The sequence below is a fragment of the Leopardus geoffroyi genome, chromosome D2 (genome assembly GCF_018350155.1).
Source record: "Leopardus geoffroyi isolate Oge1 chromosome D2, O.geoffroyi_Oge1_pat1.0, whole genome shotgun sequence".
In the NCBI taxonomy this organism is placed as follows: Eukaryota; Metazoa; Chordata; class Mammalia; order Carnivora; family Felidae; genus Leopardus; species Leopardus geoffroyi.
In genome coordinates this window covers 70,000,769-70,024,025 of record NC_059334.1, presented here as the reverse complement: position 1 = coordinate 70,024,025, position 23,257 = coordinate 70,000,769, and the positions used below count along the sequence as shown (strand labels likewise).

General features: G+C 43.3%; 1 protein-coding gene across 5 annotated transcripts in view; it reads right to left on the bottom strand.

The window, feature by feature from the left end:
• The window catches only part of ACSL5 (acyl-CoA synthetase long chain family member 5), a 43,412-nt gene that overhangs the window by 12,993 nt on the left and 7,162 nt on the right, over window positions 1-23,257 (bottom strand). For 4 of the 5 annotated variants that reach the window (XM_045438907.1, XM_045438905.1, XM_045438908.1 and 1 more), the window contains 8 exons: window positions 10,173-10,357; window positions 6,935-7,040; window positions 4,079-4,143; window positions 3,857-3,958; window positions 2,132-2,231; window positions 961-1,139; window positions 233-265; window positions 93-144 (listed from right to left, as the gene is read on the bottom strand). In XM_045438907.1, the coding sequence (XP_045294863.1) occupies window positions 93-144; window positions 233-265; window positions 961-1,139; window positions 2,132-2,231; window positions 3,857-3,958; window positions 4,079-4,143; window positions 6,935-7,040; window positions 10,173-10,328 (793 nt within the window). In that variant the 5' untranslated portion in view covers window positions 10,329-10,357. Of the gene's footprint in view, window positions 1-92; window positions 145-232; window positions 266-960; window positions 1,140-2,131; window positions 2,232-3,856; window positions 3,959-4,078; window positions 4,144-6,934; window positions 7,041-10,172; window positions 10,358-10,489; window positions 10,572-23,257 lie in introns of those variants that run through there. The other variant, XM_045438909.1, reaches the window with a different exon arrangement.

Sequence of the window (23,257 nt, the reverse complement as noted above, 5' to 3'; positions counted from 1 at the left end):
CTAAGGATAGGGTATATTTACCAGACCAGTGGTGACTCACACTATGTTTTTGGCTGAGCAGAGGCCTCTGGGACAGCTTCATGGGCACTGACCTGTGGTCCCACTGGTGAAGCAGATGATACTCAGGTCTTCTGGTTTAGGGGGCTAGAGGAGGAAGCACAAAGGATTAATCTACCAAGAGCTTTGGGAGTTGAATATGGCAAGACTCAATTTTGGGCAGAAGAAAACTTACCATAGGTTTTCTGAAGTTCTCTTTGCCTAGATTCTACGTGAACAGAAAGCCAAGAAAGGAAGTCATCGGTTAAGATGGACAGACTTATGACAAACACAGCCCTCTCTTTCCTTTTCCATGTAAATACCTCCCTTTTCTGTGGGAATCAAAGCAATGCTCTAACCCAGATCAGGCCTAGAAGCCAATATTCAGGCAGGGAGGAACATAAGGTTTCCCTAGAATACCAGCCTCAAGCGGGCAGATTTCAGATGTCCAAACTTCCCATTGTATTCTTGAGGTCCAGTCATCTAGGACCATTACTAAATCTTTCTGAATAATAGGAATAGTTGACATTTCAGGGCTCACTATATACCAGTCGCTGTCCTGAACACTTTATATAGATTGACTCATTTAACACTTTACAACTCCTCTGTGAGTTAGGGACTATTTCATCCTTATTTTACAGAGGGGAAAAGGGAGATGTGGAGAAACTTGCCTAAGGTCACCTGACCAATAGATGTGTAGCTGGAATATGAACCCTGTAACCTGACTCCAGGACCCACATCCTTAGCTACCACTGACCTCAGTATTCATAAATCCTCCACTTAGAAGACTGTGCCCATTGACCACAGACTTTTCTTCTCCTCTGGCATGGCTTCTGAATTGTTTTAGAGAAATAATTCTCAAACTTCATGGCATGAGTCTCATTTACTCCTCTTAAAGCTATTATTTGAATTTAAAGCCCATACCTCAGCATCAAACAGCAATAAGATCTCAACTCCATTTTTCTCTCCTCTTTCCTTTAGGTCATCCTCAAAGGGATCCATGAGGATGATCAATTTCAGGCCTGGGGTGAGGCCCTTCTTCACATTCTCTATCAGGAGAGATGCCTTTTGGGGAGTGTCACAGATCACCGCAGAGATATTAGCTGGAAGCAGAAACAGAGCCAGAGGTCACCTTCGTGCCCTGCTAGGTACCTGATTGCCTTGCAACAAGGAAGAGATTTTTGAAAATTTCAAAGCTAGTGGGTACCCAAAGGAGATTATGTCTGCAAATCAGATTTGTAATGCAGAAAACCTGCAGCATTCCATCGATAATAAATGAGCTTAATTGAAACAGAAGCACATAGTTTTCATGCATGCTACCAACACAGTTTGCAGTTTCTAGAGTCATGTAATTCTTTCTGCTTAAGAATACAGACAACAAACATGGATCACTTAGGTGTGGTCCTGTCACTGTGTTTTATTTTGGGGAGGGAAGTAGGGAGTAGAAGAGAAAAGGGACAAATGGGATTTTAGCAGACAAACATTTTATGATTCTAAATGTTAGCATTTGCTGTGATAGTTGCTTGTAAAAATAAAAAAAACAACAACTGCTGATTATGTTTATAGTTTAAATGGGTCTACTCACTCAACCTACTAGTTCTGGGACAGAAGGTAAGATCTTGGATATGTGAAAGAGCTGTTACTTGACCTTTGAGCTTGTACTTTTTTCTCTAACCATGGTAATTTTTTTCTACAAATTCACCATGGACATTGGTGCATGCTGGCTAACCATACTGACTTGGATTTACAATGATAGGAAATGAAACCAGAAGTTCCATAGTGATTTAGTCAATTAAATGACTCAGTCACTCACTCGATGACCTTTTATCCAGTGTGGCCAAAGTAAGGCATCTTATCTCTAAACTATACTGTCACACCGTGCCACCTTGAACATTTTATTGAACTTTCTATCTGTACATATCCCTGCTTGTGCTTTTGGTAACTTCCTTGTAAATTATATCCTCGGTACTACAGGACAGGAAAGACTTGAGCAAATTCTGGCCATAGCATTCCAAGTCTGTTAACCAAAGCAGATATTGAGGAATCACTCAGCATGAACACAGAATCAAGTTATAATTGAATAGCAAAGCTTTACCCTTGTTGACAATGTATATGATGGCGTCTGCTCCCAAGGTATCATACAGGGGGACGGCTACCATGGAGTATGTGTAACAAGCCAACTCAGAGATGATCCACTGTATGGAGAAAAGCTCCAGTAAGAACTAGAGAACGCTTTGAAAGGGAAGAGTATTACTTCAGTCATTCAGCCCACAAATGCTTGTTTGAGGCCTTCGTGTTAAAAGAAATCACGTGGGGCCCTAGAGACTTCCATTGCTAATGCTGTAGAGTACAGCTAAATAAAGGAGATAAGCTAGGCACAGAGACGACTACTACACAAAGGACCAAAATCCAAAGGTGGAAGTGCAGTAAGTTCTATCCATAAGAGGTACAGAAAGCATTCGTTTTAAGGAATTTAAAGGAAGGAGAGATCACTTTTGGGGTGGGGTAAAGGCCATCTGGGACTACTTTGGGGAAAGTGATGGAAATGGGGCAGGGCTTTGAAGGACTGGTAAGATTTGACTATGGAGGTGGAGGCAGAGCAGGCATTCAGGGAAGAAGGAAGTGGATGAACAAAGGATAGCACAACATCACTGTATATACATCAAGAAGCGTGAAGGTTAATACAAAATGAATTGGGAAGGTGGGTCAGCATCTGCGAGTGGTGGGCCTTAAATGTCAGTCTAGGTGTTACGGACTGAGTTGTGTCCACCCCCCAACCCCCCTGAAAATCATGCTGAAACCCTAACACCCAATGTGACTGCTTTGGGAGATAGGGCCTTTCAAGAGGTAATAAATAAGGTCCTAAGGGTGGAACTCTGATCCAATATGACTGGTGTCCTTATAAGAAGAGGAAGAGGCACCAAGGATAACAGAAGAGGCCGCGTGAGGACTCATTTTGAAGGCAGCCATCTGCAAGCCAAGAAGAGAAGCCTCAGTAGAAACCAAACATGCTGACACCTTGATCTTGGACTTTCAGCCTCCAGAACCATGAGAAAATAAAGTTCTATTGTTAAGCCACCCAGTCTGTGATATTTTGTTGTGGTTGCACGAGCAGACTAATATACCAGGTTTGGCATTAAGTTCCTAAATTAGAGTCAAGGATATCCCTTCCTATTGAGGCTGGGTGTAACAAAGTGGAGTGTGTAGATTCACCCAAAAGTACAGCCAGTGCCCTCTCAGCTTTTAGGTTAAGCAACTGGCTCTAGTAAGCATAGGACTTCCACCTATTCTGAAGCATACAAAGGCTTTCTCTGAGGATACTGGCCTAATGACTTAACTAAAGCTTGAGTCCAATCATCTTAGTGTCTACATCTTCTTTCAACTCACTATATAAAGATGGTTATAGTCACTCTCAGTAGCAATGGGTACCTTGTTTGACCAGTTCAAGTACAACATGAATGTTCCAATTCTAATACAAACACCTCCCCTCCTTTCTACAATGTCCACAAGCTCTTATTTGCCAGCTCCCCACAGCATCCTTACTTTCTCCTCATTTGGCAGAGACTGACTTAAAGTGAATCATAATGGGCTAGGAAATAAGAGAAATCCAGTTACCAACTTAGATCATTAGACATTCAACCAGGGATTAAGGAGGCTCTGAGGTGTAACTCTTTACAGTGGAACAATATTTAAAGAGTAGGAGGTCTTTAAATAGTTTTGGTAAGTCAACAGCAAGTATAACGGTATTGGTTTCAGGGTGGGGTTTAAGTCTTTAGACCTAGCCCTGACTCATTTCTGGAGTTAACTTCAACATGGTTACCTCTGGCCTATTCTGAGCAAAGATGCCAATGAATTGGTCTGTTGATGGCCCATATCCTTTATGCAAGAGACAGGAGCCCAGGTATTCTGCTCGATCAGACACCTACAAGTTGGGGGTGGGGGTGGGGGCAAAAAAAAAAAAAAAAAAGAAAAGCAGTCAAGAGACCAAAGTAGCTCAGAATACCACAGTAAGAATCTATCCAATACCATGGGCATGACTTACCTGCTTGTAAGACAGCCATCTGTAGGGCTGGTTTGGTTTTCTATATCCCAAGCAAGGCCCATTATCTAAAAACATAACATTAAAAGAAAATCAGCTCCATCTGCAAATCCTTTGGATCATAGAAGATAGCAGGGGTTTAGGAAGAGACAAGACACAAAGGAGGAGAAATCCAGTAAGAATGTGAGCTACTCTTATGAAGGAAATTCAAAGGCAGTAAGTACTCAGTTCTGAAAGGCAGAAAGAGTTTTTACAAACTACATTAGAAATATTTAGGAAGTGCATTTGGAACTACATTTGAAACATTTAGGAAATGTTTTCAAACATTCAGGGTGTTTCGGTGTTGGAATATGTGACCCTTATTGGAACAGACATTTGAAGAAAACCGTCAGGATGGACAACCCATATGATGTGAATAAGTAAAATCCCACAAGAAACACAAAGAACCTATATTGGATTAATCTTGGATTGAGCTTCCTTATGATAAGAGAAATGTATGCTCATAAAAAATATGTAAAAAATCAAAATATGAGCTGTCAATGATTCCATCACCTAAACACCATTATCATTATCAAATCTCAAATTATCAAACACAAATATCATTAACGCTGATCTTTATTTTCATAGTTCCTTTGTATAATTTTACAGGGTTATGTTCATTCCACATATACACTTTGGATCCTGCTTCCTTCTCCCATTTGATTTAAAAATTCCCATGTTGTCAGGTCTTCTCTATAGAGATTTCAGTGGCCTTTTATGACCATCTGATGAAGGGTTCTACTGCAGTTGAATTTATCTCAGTATGAGTATTTAGGTTGTTTCCAAATTTGACACCTTAAATAATGCTATAATAAATACTCTCAAATCCTAATTTCAAGTTTAGGACATTTTCTTGGAGTCTCTGAAATGAAACAACTTGGCTGGGGAGGGCTTGGGGGTTTGGCGGTCAGTGGAGCTCTGCTGCACGAAGCAGTTGTGACAATTGGCTTTTCTCCCACCAGCGACATTTCAAGTATTAGACACTAAATAGTATCTTTTTATCATACCTTCTGGTTTGATAGGCTTAAAAAGTACTTCCGTCTAAGTTTCTTTAACAGCTATTCAGGTGGGACCTTTCCCCTCGTTTCATTTACTCTCTTGAATCACCTGTTGATGTACTTAGCCTGTTTATAGAATGTCTTCTGAGATACTGAGGCTCATAAGGAACCACAGTGACATATGTGCACTTGTGCACACACAGTTGCACACCTGTACACACGCACACATACGTTCACCTTCGATATTTTTTTTAAATTTTTTTTTTTAACATTTATTTATTTTTGAGACAGAGAGAGACAGAGCGTGAACGGGGGAGGGTCAGAGAGAGAGAGAGAGACACAGAATCTGAAACAGGCTCCAGGCTCTGAGCGGTCAGCACAGAGCCCGACGCGGGGCTCCAACTCACACACCGCGAGATTGTGACCTGAGCCGAAGTCGGACCCTTAACCGACTGAGCCACCCAGGCGCCCGGTCACCTTCGATATTTTTACAATTGTGGCATACATTTGGCAAGAGAAGAATGAAGCTTCCTAATTGCTGAAGGTTGGGAGCTCCACTTGCTAGAAACAAACAGTAAACGCGGCTTTGAAAGTCAAGGAAGTGGTGTTGTCGAGCTAGGGAGCAACGCTAACTAACGGAGAAGCCCCCTCATCCAAGCCAGAAATAGACAGAGTTATAAATAGAAAAGTGGAAGTGAAGGAAATTTTACCCAGAGGATCTAGCCAAATTGCTGGAGGAATTTGGATCTTGCCAAAAGGAAGCATTCTGAGACAGAGTTACTAAGAATTCAGAGGTAAATAAGTGAACTTCCAGCCTAAGTGACAGAAGGAAAGAGAAAGAAAGCCAGGAAGAGAGAGCCACTCTGATTAAAGACATATGAAAAAAATGAATGAGGAGACTGTCCACGGGAAACGTTGCTACTTTTTCCTTCTGCTGAAACAGCTGCACGAATGTGCAAGAAGTCAAGCCTGACACTAACTTTCCCGGAAGCCCGGCACGTGCTGGTCTGCAAGCTGCTCCCAGCCACTTCTCCATCCCGGAGAACGCACCTCCCGTGGCCTACTGCTGGGATCCCTTGTATTAAAATCCTCACTAGTGATAGCTAGCACCGATGGCATGTGACTCCGGGCACATGGGTAACTATTGTTACCCCTAAGGCACGAAGCATCATGAAGGACTGGGGCAGTTTCTTCAAGCCCACTCAGTAAGAGAATGGTGATAAATGTGGAAATACCATTCTGCATCCCATCACTTCCCTAATGATGAACATTCTAGCAGAGGCCCACGGCCAAGGAACAAGTCAAATAATTGGCCCAAAGGGGCACCAACTGAAGCCTCATTAAACTCGGTGTCCTAATCGGCTTCAGCCTGATTAGCCGAAGTCCTGACCGGGCAACAGCCTCGCCTTTGATTAGCTTCGTCCCTCTGTTCTAAGGTGCGGCCATCTACAAAGAGCCCACCGGTAAACAATTTCTTGGCCAAATTGCTGCCCTCGGCTAAGTAGGGTGGAAACTCTGGCTCCCAAAGCCCCTGGGAAGCTTTGTCAAAGATTCAGATTCTTGGGTCTCACTGTGTGGAATTCTGATCTGCTGCAACAGGGCAGAACTAGAGGAGAGTTCTAAAGGGAAGAACTGGTTTTAAATTCAAGTCTGTCTGACACTGGTTCTCGCCCCCCGTTCTGATGCTATGTCCCTTGCATTTTGTATGTCAGCATTCTACTCAGACTACCATTGGGTTTAAGAAGGGAGACAGGGGAGAAGAGGTATACAACAAGACCACACGTTGGTCTTCTTGCAGTCAAGATTAGACTTCCAGGCCTACCAGACACAGCAAGTCCTCTTTGGAAAACTTCATACAGCGTCCTGGCATCTGAGAAGTAGTAATGTGAGTCATTGTCTTTCTGGCCAGCACCCTTCCGTGCTCCTCCCTAAAACACAAGACCAAGTTTAGGCCAAGCCTGAGTGTCTCCTACCCTTTCCAAACCACTATGGATTGAATTCTTCAATTCAACCATATATTATATATTCAACCATGTATACTGAACATTGAGGTCGCAGGAATGGTCCCTTTATTATTGAATGAAGTTTTAAATCTCAAAATTGTAGTATCTCCACATTATAGAAACCCAGTGAATGTCACAGTTACATTTTTGGCACTCTCCTCCAACCCGTCTAGACACACACACACACACACACACACACACACAGGAGACATAATACTATAATTTTATATTTTAAAAAAATCACACCAAGTTTAACATCTGTCAAATGCATACTATGTTCCAGCACTGTGCAAATACTGCAGATGCAAAGTGAGTTAAGACAAAGTCACTATCCATCAGCATCTCATAAATGAGAGTCTACGGAGTGGAGGTGAAAAGGGAAAACATGCAACTACAATACTGTGATGTGCATACTGTAATACCAATGTACATTCTGGGAGATGAATAATGCTACCCACTCTGGGTTAAGTAGAAAGGTTGCAAAGAAATAATACTTAATAGAGACTTTGAAGATAAGTAAGCATTTACCAAAAAGTTTTTTTAATGTAATTTTATTCTTAGGGATTAGGTGTTTCTTAAAATTTTTTGTAATGTCTATTTATTTTTGAGAGAGAGAGAGACAGAGTGTGAGCAGGGGAGGGGCAGAGAGAGAGGGAGACACAGAATCCGAAGCAGGCTCCAGGCTCTGAGCTGTCAGCACAGGGCCCAATGCGGGGCTCAGATTCATGAGCCGTGAGATCATGATCTGAGCTGAAGTTGGAGGCCCAGCAAACTGAGCCACCCAGATGCCCCTACCAAAAAGTTATAGTTTGGTAACTTGGGTAGAGGGGAGGAAAAGGAGAACAATTCAGAGTGAAGAAACGGTCTGGATAAAGACGCAGAGGTGAGAAGACACATTGCCAAGCCTGGTGGATAGCTAGAGAGCAAGGTGTTAAAGAGGGATGGTATTGTGGCTGGGGATATGCCTAAAAATGTAAGTTACTGCCGAGAAAAGGGCCAAAAAGTACAGGGGATAACACATGAGGTTATAACAAGAGATCTAACTTAGTCTAGAGCATCAGGGAAGACTTCCAGGAGATGTCACATTAACTCAAGACGTCAACAACAAAGTTCCCTGTCTAGCAAAGGAAGATAGGGTCTTAACTCTTTGTTTATAAGGAAGAAGGAAGAAGGAAAGATGATTCAGACTCAACTTTTGGTAACTGGATGAGAAGAGTTGCACTTAACTGAGAGCAGAAGGGGAAACAGGAAAATGTGTGTGTGTGTGCATAAGGGAGAAGCTATGAAATATAGAGATTTGCTGAATTTGAGTGTCACTGAGATGGACTGGAACTGGGGAGATTTCAGAACTAGAAAGTTAGATTCAGGTGTCATAACCTTTTAGGTACAGGGGCGCCTGGGTGGCTCAGTCGGTTAAGCGCCTGACTTTGGCTCAGGTCACGATCTCACAGTCTGTGAGTTTGAGCCCCGCGTCGGGCTCTGTGCTGACAGCTCGGAGCCTGGAGCCTGCTTCGGATTCTGTGTCTCCCTCTCTCTCTCTCTGCCCCTCCCCTGCTCATGCTCTGTCTCTGTCTCAAAAATAAATAAAAACATTTTTAAAAAATTTAAAAAAGTAACCTTTTAGGTACAAGTTCAAGTCGTGAACGAGGGATTTCCTCAGCTGGGGATCGGCAGACTATAATCTGGGGCCGTATCTGGCTTGTCATCTGGTTTTACAAAAAAGGCTTATTGGAACACAACATGCTCATTCATTTGCATGCTGTCTGGTGATTTCATGTTACAGCAGCAGAGCTGAGTAGTTGTAACAGAGTCCGTGTGGCCTGCAGAGCCTAAACTACTCACCATCCGTCCTTATAGAGCGAGTTCACCAACCCTTGTGTTAGAGAAATCAAGAGATGGTGAGATGGAAACTCTAGACGAGGGGGAGGAAAGAAGCTAAGTAACAAACACTGTCTTGCAATTAGGAAGAGATCTCACTGAAGGATATTATGAAAGACAAAAAGAAGTTTTAAGAAAGATGAATTCTCAAGTCAAGTGAGAGGAAGGCTGAAGGAGAAATCATTGAATGTTGAAGTTAGGTTATGCGTGAGCCAGAGGAGTTTGGGGAAATGGTAGTAACACAGGTGAGATCTCAGTGGGTCAATGGTCAGAAAAGGACATCGACAGGCTATTCTTAAAGAACTCTGGTGGAAAATGGGAGGATTGAAAGGGGGTGGTGATCTGAAGCCGCAGGATGAGCAGCATAGGAAGATGTTAACGAAGAATGTGCAAACATCCCAGGATAAAAGCGGGGGTGGTGGAGAGTGGAGGCAGCTTGCAGGAGATTCTCGAGTAGAGGAAAGAAGTTCCTGAAACGATCAGAAGAGGTTAGCCTTATAAAGGAACAAAAATGCTTTCTTCTCTGAAAAGGAATGAATGTGAAAAATTAGGAAGAGAACATTCTGGGAGCTCTGCCTTTGCTCAGAGAGGTAGGAAGCTGTGTGACTTGCTGAAAGTTGGGGAATTGAGGCGAAAAGCCCTCTTCAGCTTCTGCCAGTTTTAAGAATGAATATGGACCCAAAGCCAGAATTTAACTTCAGGAAATAACCTCTTTACCATTCTCAGGTATTGGGTATCTCAATGACGGCTTTCTCCTGCCACCAACACTGGCTCTATCACCTAGATAACAGGTCAGCAAAATTTTCCTGTAGAGGGCTACATAGTAAAAACTTGGGGCTTCGTGGTGCACATCTCTTTTTATTTGGTTAACATCTCTTAAAAGATGTAAAAACCATTCTTAGCTGGCTAGTTGCTCACATAAAGGTGGATTCTGCCCACGGGCTGTAGTTGACCAACCCTGATCCAGATTATTAGCATCCTAAAACCTAGCTGTGGTTTTATGGCTGTTAAAAAGAAAGTACGCCAGTAATAGAAGTTGAAATTTGTAGATTTTTCTGGCGATGGTTAACCTAAAAGGCTTCCTTTCCAACGCTATACCTGATTCTCCTCCTGAGTTATGCTAAGGACTTGGATTACATTTTGTGCTTGATCAAACTAGAAAGAGGATTGGTCAGTTACCTCGATTCCCACCGACTGGTTGTTCAAATCCACAGGAGGGAGGACTGGCTGCGGTCTGTTGATTAGCCACAGGAAGATGGCAGTTCCTAAGGTCAGGATGCAGATGAGTGCCGGAGTTGGAAGTGGAGAAAACAAGAAGTTAAAGATAAAAAGCATCTTTGTGAATAGCAGCAGGAAATTCAGGCCTTAAAAAAAAAAAGAAAAGAAAGAAGAAAGAAAAAGTTAGAGGAAATGGCCATATATATATTTTTTTACTCGATAGTCGCGTTTACAAAAGGACGCACACACATACACGCATGCACTGGCGCACTTCTAACCCTCCAACAAACCAGGGTTGGACCTCTCTCGGGACAGAATTTCTCTTACTGTTTACTTCGGCAAAGTTGAAAATAATACAGTGCATTCTCTACCCGCCCCCCACCCCGCGTGGCCACAACTTGAATGTCCTCCCACAAGGCAGAAAGGATTAAAGGAAACAGGTTAATCATTTCCTAGACAATTTTGCAAAATGATTGCCTTTTTGTTTTTTGGCCCAACAGGGCCTAGAAGAGCCTTTCTGGATCCAAACTAAGCTGGTTGTCAGAGGAGGGCACTCTGGAGAGCTTCTCCTGACCAGTCAGACCAAGGGTCAGGAAGGACTCTTCTGGCTGGATTTTTCTAGTATAAAACAAACAGAACAGGGAACCTCTGTAGAGGTGACAGAGCAGATTTTAAAAATCAAGCTTTCTGCATGAATGACATTTCCTGCTGACCAGCTACACCTTGCTCATTGCTTTCTTTCTTGAAGCATCGGGAGAGTCTCAGGGATCAACAGCATCTCAGCTTGCTGTGTCCAATGTCCTTTCCTCCAGGGAGCCTTGGAGAAACCATTTTTACTGGAGGCAATGTCAGCCAGGTACACGGAAAGGGTGCTGGAAAATGCACCTGATGCATGGTAGCAAGTGAGCACTGAAGATTGAGGCCAGGAGGAGATCTCAGGGAACTGAAAGCAGCAAAGCTTTTTCCCCAACCCAGCTTTTCTTGTAGCTTCTAGCAATGTCTGGCTTCAAACTGCTCTAGTAGAAGGAGCTAGTGTTTGGGCAAGTCCTAGGAATTTACTCTGGCTAAGGCCATCTCTTCCATCTCTTGCCTCACAGTTTTCAGACTGGATTGTTTGCGAAAATCATGGAATTTAATCCAACCAATGTCATGACATAGCATTTTACAGATAAGCAAATAGGAGCGCCCAAGGGTAAAGTGACTTGTCCAAGTTCACTCAGCATTTCCTGCTGCCGCTTCCCCATAAAAATCTGCAAAACCCCTCTTTCATCCCGAGTCTAGCTTTGGAGTTCAAAGAGACTGAATCTGGCTGGAACCGTAGAGGTGACGACAAAGGAACATCTGAGTGTTCTCAAGAACACAAATTCTGAATTGCCTTTACTGTCACCTCTAAGATTCAACGGATAAAGAAGATGTGGTTTATATATACAATGGAATACTACTTGGCAATGAGAAAGAATGAAATCATGCCATTGCAGCAACGTGGATGGAACTAGAAGGTATCATGCTGAGTGAAATAAGTCCGTCAGAGAAGGACAGATATCATATGTTTTCACTCATATGTGGATCTTGAGAATCTTAACAGAAGACCAGGGGGAAGGGAAAGGCAAAAAATAGTTACAAACAGAGAGGGAGGCAAACCATGAAAGACTCTTAAATACAGAGAACAAACTGAGGGTTGACGGTGGGGGGGGGGGGTGGTGGAAGAGAGGGGAAAGTGGGTGATGGGCATTGAGGAGGGTACTTGTTGGGATGAGCACTGGGTGTTGTATGTAAGCCAATTTGACAATAAATTCTATTAAAAAAAAAAAAAGTTTACTGCAGGGCCCTATGGAATAGTATCTCCGAGATGAGACCAAACATTCCCACTTTAAAATTGAGAGAACAAAGCAAGCCTGAGAGAACAAGTTTTATCAGATAAAGATCATAGTTGCCCTCAGAACTCTGAGAACTTTGGGGCTGCTGCCATTAGCTGGCATCTGGAACTTTCTCCCTCCACCCCAGCAAAGGCTAACCGAGCTCAGGAATTGTGTGTGGGAGCAGGCATGGTCACAAGAATGCTTCAGCCATCTTAGCATTTTTCTGTTCCCTGATTGGCTATTACCTGAATTTGGAGCCATTTTATGGAGGAAAACTGACCTTCCAGAGACTGGGATGACTGTCCCCAACTCCTTGGTGTCTTCCACATTGTGTTTAGGGGAAGAAAAAGACGACAAAACAAAAACAAAGGCAAGAAGGGGCGCCTGGGTGGCGCAGTCGGTTAAGCGTCCGACTTCAGCCAGGTCACGATCTCGCGGTCCGTGAGTTCGAGCCCCGCGTCGGGCTCTGGGCTGATGGCTCAGAGCCTGGAGCCTGTTTCCGATTCTGTGTCTCCCTCTCTCTCTGCCCCTCCCCTGTTCATGCTCTGTCTCTCTCTGTCCCAAAAATAAATAAACGTTGGAAAAAAAAAATTAAAAAAAAAAAAAAAAAACAAAGGCAAGGCCCCACAGGTGCTAGGTCACATAAGGACTGGTGGTGCTACCTACTGTGACCGCCTGCCAGGATTGTGAGAGCTGGGATTTTTAGAATCCAGCCTGTCCTGGACTTGTGAAGTGGCACTCGGGGCGACAGAATGTGTTCAAGAGCCAGCCACCCCAGGCGGGGAGGCGGGGCCGCCCCAGGGAAAATTATGAAATTGACAAAGCAGGTAGCAGAGCTGAAGCGAGGAGAGACCTGCTCTGTGCTCACCCATCCTGCCACCGCCAGCCCGGTTCCTGAGCTTGGGGACACTGCCACAAGCCTAGTATCTTCTGATCTGGGATTCTCTCCTCTGTCCTAATCTCACCTTCAAATTAAGAGATTCTTACCTTCACTCTCCTTCTCACCTATGAGAACAGCCTGTCACACTGAGGACTTTTGCTCCCTCCTTGCAGATGGCAGATTTACATTTTAACAAGCGATTTTGCAAACTTTGTCTTCAAAAGAAGGGCTAGAGGTGAAATTTCTGTGGCAGGTGGCAGCCAGGGATTCGGGGAGAAGAGTGGTCGAAGAGTTGGGCAGATAGCACAGAGAGAGGCAAGGAGAGAGACAGAACCCATGACCAGAGCAAAGCCAGCACCTGCTGTCGACCCGGGCTGGTTGTTACCACACGGTAATGTGAACCCACGATCACGAGATCATCAGGTTTTGTTCTCCCTAGATAACCTAGCACACTGGATTTTTATGAATCCTCAGTTTTAACTACAGGCCCAAGCAGTAAGAGTCTGGTATGGGATGAACAAAAAGACATCTGGATTAATCTGGACCATGGTCTGTCAATTCTTAAGCCTTCCTTTCAGACATACTGAAGTTATACAGCCCACAGATGTGATGAGACTGGCCACTTGGATACAAACAAGGGAGATACTTATGAAAGCCAAGCCCACAGCTTCAGGAGAATGAAGTACCTTGCTTGCATTGGCAAGGGATTTTATTTGCAGAAGACACTGAGAGATATATCTGTTTGTCAAGTGAAATAGCTTACTCACTTTGTTTGCTATTGTAAATCAGGTATTGAACTCAAATAGGACATGTGCAGAATATCAGACAGCTCCTCTCTGCCTCTCCACATTGTTAAAAGTTTATTTATTTTGAGAGCGGTGGGGGTGGGGGGGGAGGAGCAGAAAGAGAGGGAGGCAGAGAATCCCAAGCAGGCTTCATGCTGTCAGCCCCTCACAAACTGAACTGTGAGATCATGACCTGAGCTGAAACCAAGAGTCGGATGCTTAACCGACTAAACCACCCAGGCGCCCAGCCGTTTTAAAATGTACAATTCAGCAGCATTTAGTACATTCATGATGTTGTACAACCATTACGTCTAGTTAGGTCCAAAACATTTTCATCACGCAAAAAAAAAAAAAGCCCAAGTGCCCCTTAAGCAGTTAGTCCCCCTCTCCCCTTCCTCCTCACCCCTGGAAACCACTGATGTACTTTGTTTCTATGGACTTACAAATTCTTAATATTTCATATAAATGAATCGTGTATGTGGGACTCTGTGTCTGACATTTCTCACTCAGCATATTTACAAGGTTTATCCACGTTATAGCATATATTAATACTTCATTTCTTATGGCTGAATAACATTCCATTGTGTAGACAGACATTTTATGGATTCATTCATCAGCTGGTAGATATCGGGGTTGTTCCTACATCTTGGCAATGGTGACCAGTGCTATGAACATTTGTATGCAGATTTTGCTTGAATACCTATTTTCAGTTCTTTATGGTAAATTTCTAGAAATGGAATTACTGGGTCACATGGTAATTTTACATTTAAACCTTTTGAAGAACCACCAAAATGTCTTCCACAATGGCTGTGCCATTTTACATTCCAAACAGCAATAGACAGTTCTGATTTCTTTATATCCTCACCAACACTTACTATTTTCTGGGGGGTTTTGATAATAGCCATCCCACTAGGTATGAAATACCATTTCCCTAATGACTAATGATGTTGAACATCTTTTCATATGCTTGTGGACTATTTGTATTTCTTCTGTGAAGAAAGATCTATTACAGTCCTTCGCTCATTTTTAAATTGGGTGGTTTGTCTTTTTGTTGTTGAGTTGTAAGAGTGCTTTACATATTCTGGATACTAGACCCTTATCAGATATATGATTTGCCAATATTTTCTCCCATTCTTTCTTTCTTTCTTTTTTTTTTTTTAAGTAGGCTCTAAGCCCAGTGTGGGCCTTAACTCGTGACCCCGAGATCGAGTCAGATGCTCTATCAACTGAGCGACCCAGGTTCCCCTGCTCCCATTCAGTAGTCTGGATAGCCTTCTTAAGACATATATATATTTTTAACCTTATGATGCTAGTGCCAGAGAGGATTTGCAACTATATCACGTAACTCTCTCATTGTTCAGTTGGGAGAAGCTGAGAGCCCAAGAGATGGTAAAACCTTTGGGCTACACCACTACTGAACTGGGAAGCTCTGGTTACCATCCCAACCTTCAGAATGAATCCATTACAATTTCCAGATACGTTCAAGTAAATGAGGAGAAAATCTACTGTCTCTTTTGTCACGTGTCCTTTGTCACTCAAATTACAATTCTGGTTCAGTCATTCCGTGGAACCCTCCACAAGGAGTTGATGTGGCGGCATTTCCTTCTCTCTTTATATCACTATTTGGGAAGGAATGGAGGAAGGGAAAGTGTGACGGTGGCAAAGAGGAAAGAGAGCTGTGTTACACCGTACGTAGGAGTGCCTGTTCCAGGTCATCTACAGATTGTTGAGCAAGCCATACTACACATTAAAATGGTTAGGATGGCCCCAGGTGGAAAGCTTCCTTCACTTTTTGACATGGTGATAGGGACATGCTGTAGTCCCTTATACCAGCATGTCCATTTGTCCCCAGTCCTCCCCTTGGCTCCCTCCAGGGTGTTCCCTCCTCTGTGGTATGAAGTCACTCGTCTCCTGGCTCCTGACACATTTAGTTCCCAAGCTAGCTGAAGGATACCTTCCACCTTTATACCTGCTTGCAGGCTCCCAGGACCAGCCCCCGTGTCTAGGTTATGACTACCCCATATTCAGCTCAGAGTTTTGCTCCTTTGAGGATTTGGGCCACCATTTCTTCATGAAGTCTCATTTTCTGTGAATGAAGTCCCCAAATGGACCCTTCTACTATTCTAGTTTTTGGTCAACTATGTTTACTGCCATGAAGCTTTCAGCTTATCTTCGACCTACAAATATTGTTTTGTAGTCCCTTTTCTTTGAAAGATCTTATTTTTCCTACATGAATTCAGGTTTCCACCCATATGTCAATTCCCTTCAAGCCTCTGGATTTGCTCTTCCCTTTGCCTGAAACACTATTCCCCAGATCTGAAACAGTGTCAGATGCTCTGAAACAGGCCCAGTTATAGGCTGGGCCTCAACTCAAATGTCACCTTCTCAGAGACTTACTCTCTCTGATCACCCTACTTAATATTGCCTTTTCCACTCCAGTCACTACCACAGAACCTTGCTTTCTCTTCTCCATGATACTGTTCACTATCTGAAATAGTCCTAGTCCCTTATCATCCGTTGTCCCTACTGAACTGATGTTCTAACTTGAACAGAGATTTTTGTTTTGTGCACTATTGTATCTCCAATGCCTCCACCATTTCTGGCACATAGTTAGCTTTTGATGAGTGGTTCTTGAATAAACGGCCAGTTTTCTGGTTTAGAACTGTCTGCTTTAAATCCTCTGTTAGACCACGTTTCCCTTCCTAAAACTCAAACTCCCAAATCTTAGATCGTCAAAAGTCACTCTGGCCAATATTGAGATAGGTACTCCCATATCAGTATTGGGTTAGGAATGGTAGGGGGTGAAAAGGAGGCATTTCTAACACATACCCAGGACTACTCAGGATGAGTATATACCTCTGAGCTTGAAAGACTCTACAAGATGAATCTTATCAAATGATGTCATCTACAGTAGTAAGTGAGTAGGAAATCCAGCCTAGAAAAAATAATTGTGTCAAAGAACAATAAGGCAAATTATCTTTGCTTTTAGGTCTGAAGAACTAACTATTTTCTGTGTGGTAACGAGATATAAATTGCAATCATAAGCTTTTGGGGAAAAAAAAAATCTACCTTCTAGAATAGTATACTAATTTGGATTTAATTGGTTTCTCTGTTCCCCTACATGTATGGACTCATTTTGTGGTGATAGAGAGCTCATTAAAAGGGAGACCAGAGTCCCCAAGTTCTTATTCCCAATTAGTTAACACATTCTTCTGTACTGAATCACTTAGTTTCTTCTAGGGACTAGGTCACAAGCCTTTACGACTCATAATGACTCCAGAGGGGCCTGTGTGTTATTTAGGAGGCTGTATATGAAAGTTATGCTTTCTTAGTTGAGCTTTAAATCACCTGCCCAGGCTCCATTGTTAGTTTCCCTAAATCCCTGCCTCCCCCTCCAATGTAGGAAGCTTCCACCTCAGTTCTTTAACCACATAGTTAATATTTCTAGACAAATTCCAAAGTAATGGCAAAAGGTCAACAGAACATTACAAACATACAAATAGCTTCATGAAAATAACTTTTCCTTAATACGCAGTGAACATGAAGCAGATGTGCATTCTATTTCAAGACCCTTCACCCGGTATCTTCAGAGGTCTGGAGCTAAGGGTTTTCCACCTTTTCTTACACCAGTTTACCCTTCTGCATCAAATATAGTTTCCTGATTTTGAGAAATAAAAGATATGATCCCGTTTCTTAAAACTTAAACAGTCAGAAAACCCTGATATTGGAAAAGCATTGACTTCAAAAGAGGGTCAATCTCAGCTACTCATGCTGTTTAAAATGATGTAAAGGTCAGAAGGGCCAACATTCGGTTATATCTGAGATAAAATTTGTTGTTATATTTCCCAATTAAAAAAAAAAAAACAGCTGGGAGGGGAGTCCTAAAAACTCTCTAAGGAAATAAGAGGCAATTAGAAGCCATGAAATAATTCAATAACGTGGCTAGTTACCAAATTGGTAGCTAGATACTCAATAGTTTTCCTTTATTTCAGGCAAATAGCTGATTCAAAAGTAATGGGGGAAAAGTCATTCACAATAGCATATATAAGAGTAAATGTGTTGGGGCGCCTGGGTGGCGCAGTCGGTTAAGCGTCCGACTTCAGCCAGGTCACGATCTCGCGGTCCGTGAGTTCGAGCCCCACGTCGGGCTCTGGGCTGATGGCTCAGAGCCTGGAGCCTGCTTCCGATTCTGTGTCTCTCTCTCTCTCTGCCCCTCCCCCGTTCATGCTGTGTCTCTCTCTGTCCCAAAAATAAATAAACGTTGAAAAAAAAAAATTAAAAAAAAAAAAAAAAAAAAAAAAAAAAAAGAGTAAATGTGTAGGGGCGCCTGGGTGGCTCAGCCGGTTAAGCGTCCAACTTCGGCTGAGGTCATGATCTTGTGGTCCATGGGTTTGAGCCCTGCGTTGGGCTCCTTGCTAACAGCTCAGACCCTGGAGCCTGCTTCAGATTCTATGTCTCCCTCTTTCTCTGTCCCTTCTCCACTCACCATCTCTCTCTTTCTCTCTTAAAAATAAACATTTTTTAAAAAAGAATAAATGTGTAAAGTCTCTATTTAAAAAGTTTAGATCTGAGGGACATAAGAAAGGCTTGAAAACTGGAAATGCATGCTTGAGATAGTCAAGAGGACCCCGTATCCCTAAATGTATCTATACATTTAATGTAACTTTAATAAGAACCAACAGAATTACTTGGGAAATGAAAAGTTGATTCTAAAGTTCACCCAGAGGGGTGCCTGGGTGGCTCAGTCTGTTAAGCCTCCCACTTTGGCTCAGGTCATGATCTCATGGTTCATGAGTTCGAGTCCCGTAGCAGGCTCTGTGCTGACAGTTCAGAGCCTGGAGTCCCCTTTGGATTCTGTGCCTCCCTCTCTCTCTGCTCCTCCCCAACTCATACTCTGTCTCTCGCTCTCAAAAATAAACATTTAAAAAATTAAAAAAAAAAAGTCCACCCAGAAAAATAAAGCTTATTAATAAAAGTCAGAAAATTTTTTTAGAGTTTATTTATTTAATTTGAGAACAGACAAGCACTAGCAGAGGTAGGGCAGAGAGAGGGAGACGGAGATCCCAAGCAGGCTCCACACTGTCAGCACGGAGCTTGATGCCCGGCTCAAACCCATCAACTGTGGGATCATGACCTGACCCAAAAGCAAGAGTCAGAGGCTCAACCGACTGAATCACCCAGGTGCCCCAAGAATCAGAAAAGATTTGAAAACCAATAGGAATTGGGGCTAGGGGGGGACCAGAGAGTTCAACATTACCACATTTGCTTATGATAGAGCTAGAAAAGTTTTCTATTGATCATGAATACACGAAACTCTGTAACAAAATGATCCTAAAACTCCCAGGGGATATATTCACATATACTAAATTGCATTTCAAATAAAGATAGATTTTTTTTCACTTAAAAGTATCAAGACAACTGGTTAGCCATTCAGAGAAAAGACATCAAGCTGATCACTGTCTTACCCCCCCAACAAAAATTAGCTCAAGATGGATCAAAGATTTAAATATGAAACAATGACAACCGTAAGAGTATTTGGGGATAAAAAGTATGAGAGAATGTTTTCTTTTTATAATTCTGGTAGGAGGAAGATTTGAGATAGACACAAAGCCTAGAAGCTGTAAATGAAAATGTTGGCAAGCTTACATAAAATTTTTAAAAATATTTGCCTTGCAGGAAAGATACCAGAGACAAAGATAAACTGGGAAAAGTATCAAATACTTTGCCTATCTAAAGAGCTCATTTCCTCAATAAGGAATGCTTAGAAGTCAACAAAAAAACAAAAACACAACAAACACAATAAAACACAAAGCAAAGGTCACAACCAGAATGTTCACAGCAAAACATTATTTATGAGAAAGACATTCATCTTTGCTTATCATTTAATAAATGCAAATTTAAATGAAACGTCTTTTCCCCCCACCCATAAGAGTAGCAAAGATGAAATAGTGTAAAATGCACTGTTAGGGAAATGTAAATTAGGTGCAGTCTCCTTAAAGACGTGCTCATTGCCTTCTAGCACAATTTAAAACGTGTGCCCTTTGAACTAATGACCCTACTAGTAACTCATCCTGTAGAAAGACATCAGTTCTATAAAATATATTACAAATGGCTGTTCAAGGTACTGGTTAGGAATGTGGGCTCCAAGTCAGATTACTTGGTCTCCTACCCTGTGTGAACATCTTTGTTACCTGCGTTAGATAACCTCTGTGTGGTTTCTTTAAAAAAAAAAAAAAAAATTTTTTTTTTAATCTTTGTTTTTGACAGAGAGACAGACAGAAACAGAGTGCAAACTGGGGAGGGGCAGAGAGAGACAGAGAGGGAGACACAGAATCTGAAGCAGACTCTGGGCTCTGAGCTGTCAGCACAGAGCCTGACACGGGGCTCGAACTCACAAACAGCAAGATCATGACCCCAGCTGAAGTTGGATGCTCAACTGACTGAGCCACCCAGGTGCCCCTGTGTGGTTTCTCATCTGTAAAATGGCAATGAAAATATCTTCTTTGTGATTAAAGGAGTTAATGTACCTGTAAAGTACTTAGAACAGTGCCTGGTATATAGAATCAAGTATCAGCTATTCTGTTCACTATTGTTACATCTACAGGGTTTTTTTTTTTTGTTTTTTGTTTTTTTGTTTTTTGTTTTTTTTTTTTTATAATGCGGGAGACCAGGAAAGCCTACCTTGATAGGAGAGTAACCAAATAAATCACAGCACTGTCACACAGTGTGCTCTGGGCAGGTATTATAAAGAATAAAGCAGATCTGTATGTACTGATGTGGAAAGGGCTCTATGATACATTACTGAGTAGAAAGAAAAAAAAAAACACACACTTGGACAAATGCCTATGTGTTTGTGTTTCTGAAAGTATATTCCTCATATGAAAAGATGTATGGAAGAAGAGAAATCATGAGTGGATTTTCCCTAAAAATTTCAAGTATTCAATCATTCAGCCAAGAGATATTCAAGGGCTTGACTGTATATTGGTGTCATTCCAGGTGCTGGCAACATGGCAGTGAAAACCCTGTCCTTGTGGGGTTGTATTTTCTCGGGGAGTTTGACAAGTCTGACCAATGACTAGATTGTATAGTATATGGAATTAAAAAAAAATAGAATCAGGGAAGAGGATTGTGGACAGCAGGGGTTAAGTTTTCAAGCAAGTCTCATCAAGAAGGTAACTTGAGAGTAGGCGCTGTTTAACGTGAAATACGCGTGCTTTACTGCTTTAAAAAAGACGAGCAAAAACCCAAGAACAAAAAGAGCTCCAAATGACCCCACCTCGGCCTGAGGCAGCTGATCGAGAAAGTTCCACCACCTCAGTTGTTGACATTTCATGTGCATGTGCCTGAGAACGTGGCCTCAGCTTCATTTCTGCAAGTGCAGCCTTCCCACCACCAAAGCCACACTGAACGCGGCCGTTCTGAGCGCTCGCGTTGTGTGCAATCCTCTTAGCCACAGAGTGAGCTGGTTCGGACAGCAGCGCTGGGGGTGGAAACGTTTTTCATCCATTTCTTTAGCAGATAAAGAGAGCAAAGGTGAAGTTTGAGTCACAGGGCCAAAAGGGGCCCTGAAAGGGCACCTTTCAACATTCACTGCAAGGAGCCGAGAAGAGGCTGGCGTAAGATCCTGACCTAGGAGATGGCAGTTGACTTTCCAGCCAGTCACCGCTGCCCAGGTGCTCAGGCCACCACTCACGCCAGCCTTCTCCAGCAAGCAGTTCCAGGTCACCAGACACAGACCGCTCTCTCCATCTGAGGCCTGGCACCCAGTGTGCTCGGAGGCACACACACCAGGCGATGTCCCCCGGGCAGACGGCAGAGGGCCGCCTCCTCTCCACGGGGTCAGGCAGGACAGAGCAGGGAGACTGTATTCCCAAAGGGGACCCCTATGAAGTCCCGGGGGGTGACTGAGTGGTCATTTCCACAGCATGGAAATATTCTGTGAGTGTTTAATTAAAACAGGAAAGCGATATCAAGGTCACTCGCCTTGCCCTTCCCCGCCCAAATGCTAGGCCATAGCCAACAACTCCAATTTGTAAGGCAGCTGGCAGGGAGAGGGGGAGGGTTAGGCTTGAAATGGTTTTCCTGGCCTGCGAGCAAGCACGCTATAAATAAATCAGGATGTTTTTAATGCATATCCATGGGTAATATCTTTGCTGCTGAATCACACAGGGAAAGCTCCAGGAACCAGAGCTCAGGAGGCTTGTACGAATCGGAGGCGGCTCCATTCTATCCTGAGGTTTGGGCCTCAGGAAAGCTTCCTGTGACTCAGTGGACGCCTTGGCTGTGAGTGTTCCCAGGCAGTAGCTGTCTGAGCCTTCAGGGTCTACTACACCCTGCACAGAGCCTGAGGTCCAGCAGGAACCCTCTTGGTCCCGGCGAGTCACTTGTTCCTTTTGCTTACCAATGGCACAAGTTCAGAGGAGAGAACGAGGGAGGGACATCTGTTGAAGGAAACAGGTTGCAGCATTCAGTCCTACAAGGACCCAATGTGCTCCTACACACACAGATGGGGCAGAGGTGGCCGAGCCCTCTTCTGAAACGCCACAGCCAGGGGCCACATGCCATGACATTGACCACACCAAGCAGCTTGACCTGAAGGAGCTCAAGGGTCACTCATTCTACAAGCGTTTGAATATTTGAGCACCTACTACGTGCCAGGCAGTGTGTTCGGCGTGCGGAAAGCACGCTGGGACTTCACGGTCAAGGAGGAGATAAAACCAATTCCCCAGGCAGTAAACAAATGCTTAATGGCATATACACCAGTCTTGGCAGAATCTGGTGGACTGGAGAGGTCCATGTGGCAAGAGAGAGATTTACTCTCTATATCTTATTTATAAAATTACGTATTTCATTTTAAAAAGGAAAACAAGAGGTCTTGCCCAGCACTTTGCCATGTGCAGAGAAACACTTAGAAGACCTACCCCCTGCCAAGAGCCTATTGAACACACTTACAGAAGGATTCAGTGTGGGAGACGCAAGTGTAGACTGGACTAGGTGAAGGGGGCTGTGTGGAGACTAGACTCTCAAGGATGTGTGGCTCTCGATCTCCTAGGTTTATGGCCAGTGGTGTCATTTCCGGGGTCAATCAAGGAGGATGACCCCACCAATTAGGCCAATGGCTAATAAGTCCCCAACTAGGATTCTAACCATGATTCTGTCACCAAACCATCTTTCTCAACTGTCATCTCTGTCTCTCTGTTTTTTTTTTTTTTCCACAGAGAAGGGAGGGGAGGGGAACACCCAGATGTGGGGGCAGAGGTAGAGTACGACTAAAGGCGCTGATGTGGGACAAGCATGATACCTGGGGAAGAGAAATAGTGAAGGGGTGTTTCTGATGCAGGTAGAGGATCCATCTTGAGTTGAAAGGAAGGTGGGAGAGAAAAAGCCTCCAAGAAGACTGAAGGTGACAGTATCTGGTGCCTGGTGGAGACACTATACAACTCAACTAGAGCCATTTCAGTTCATAAATACCAGAGAGCCCTAGGGTGCCAGGCCTTGCCCTGTTGAGTAGGATTTAACAAA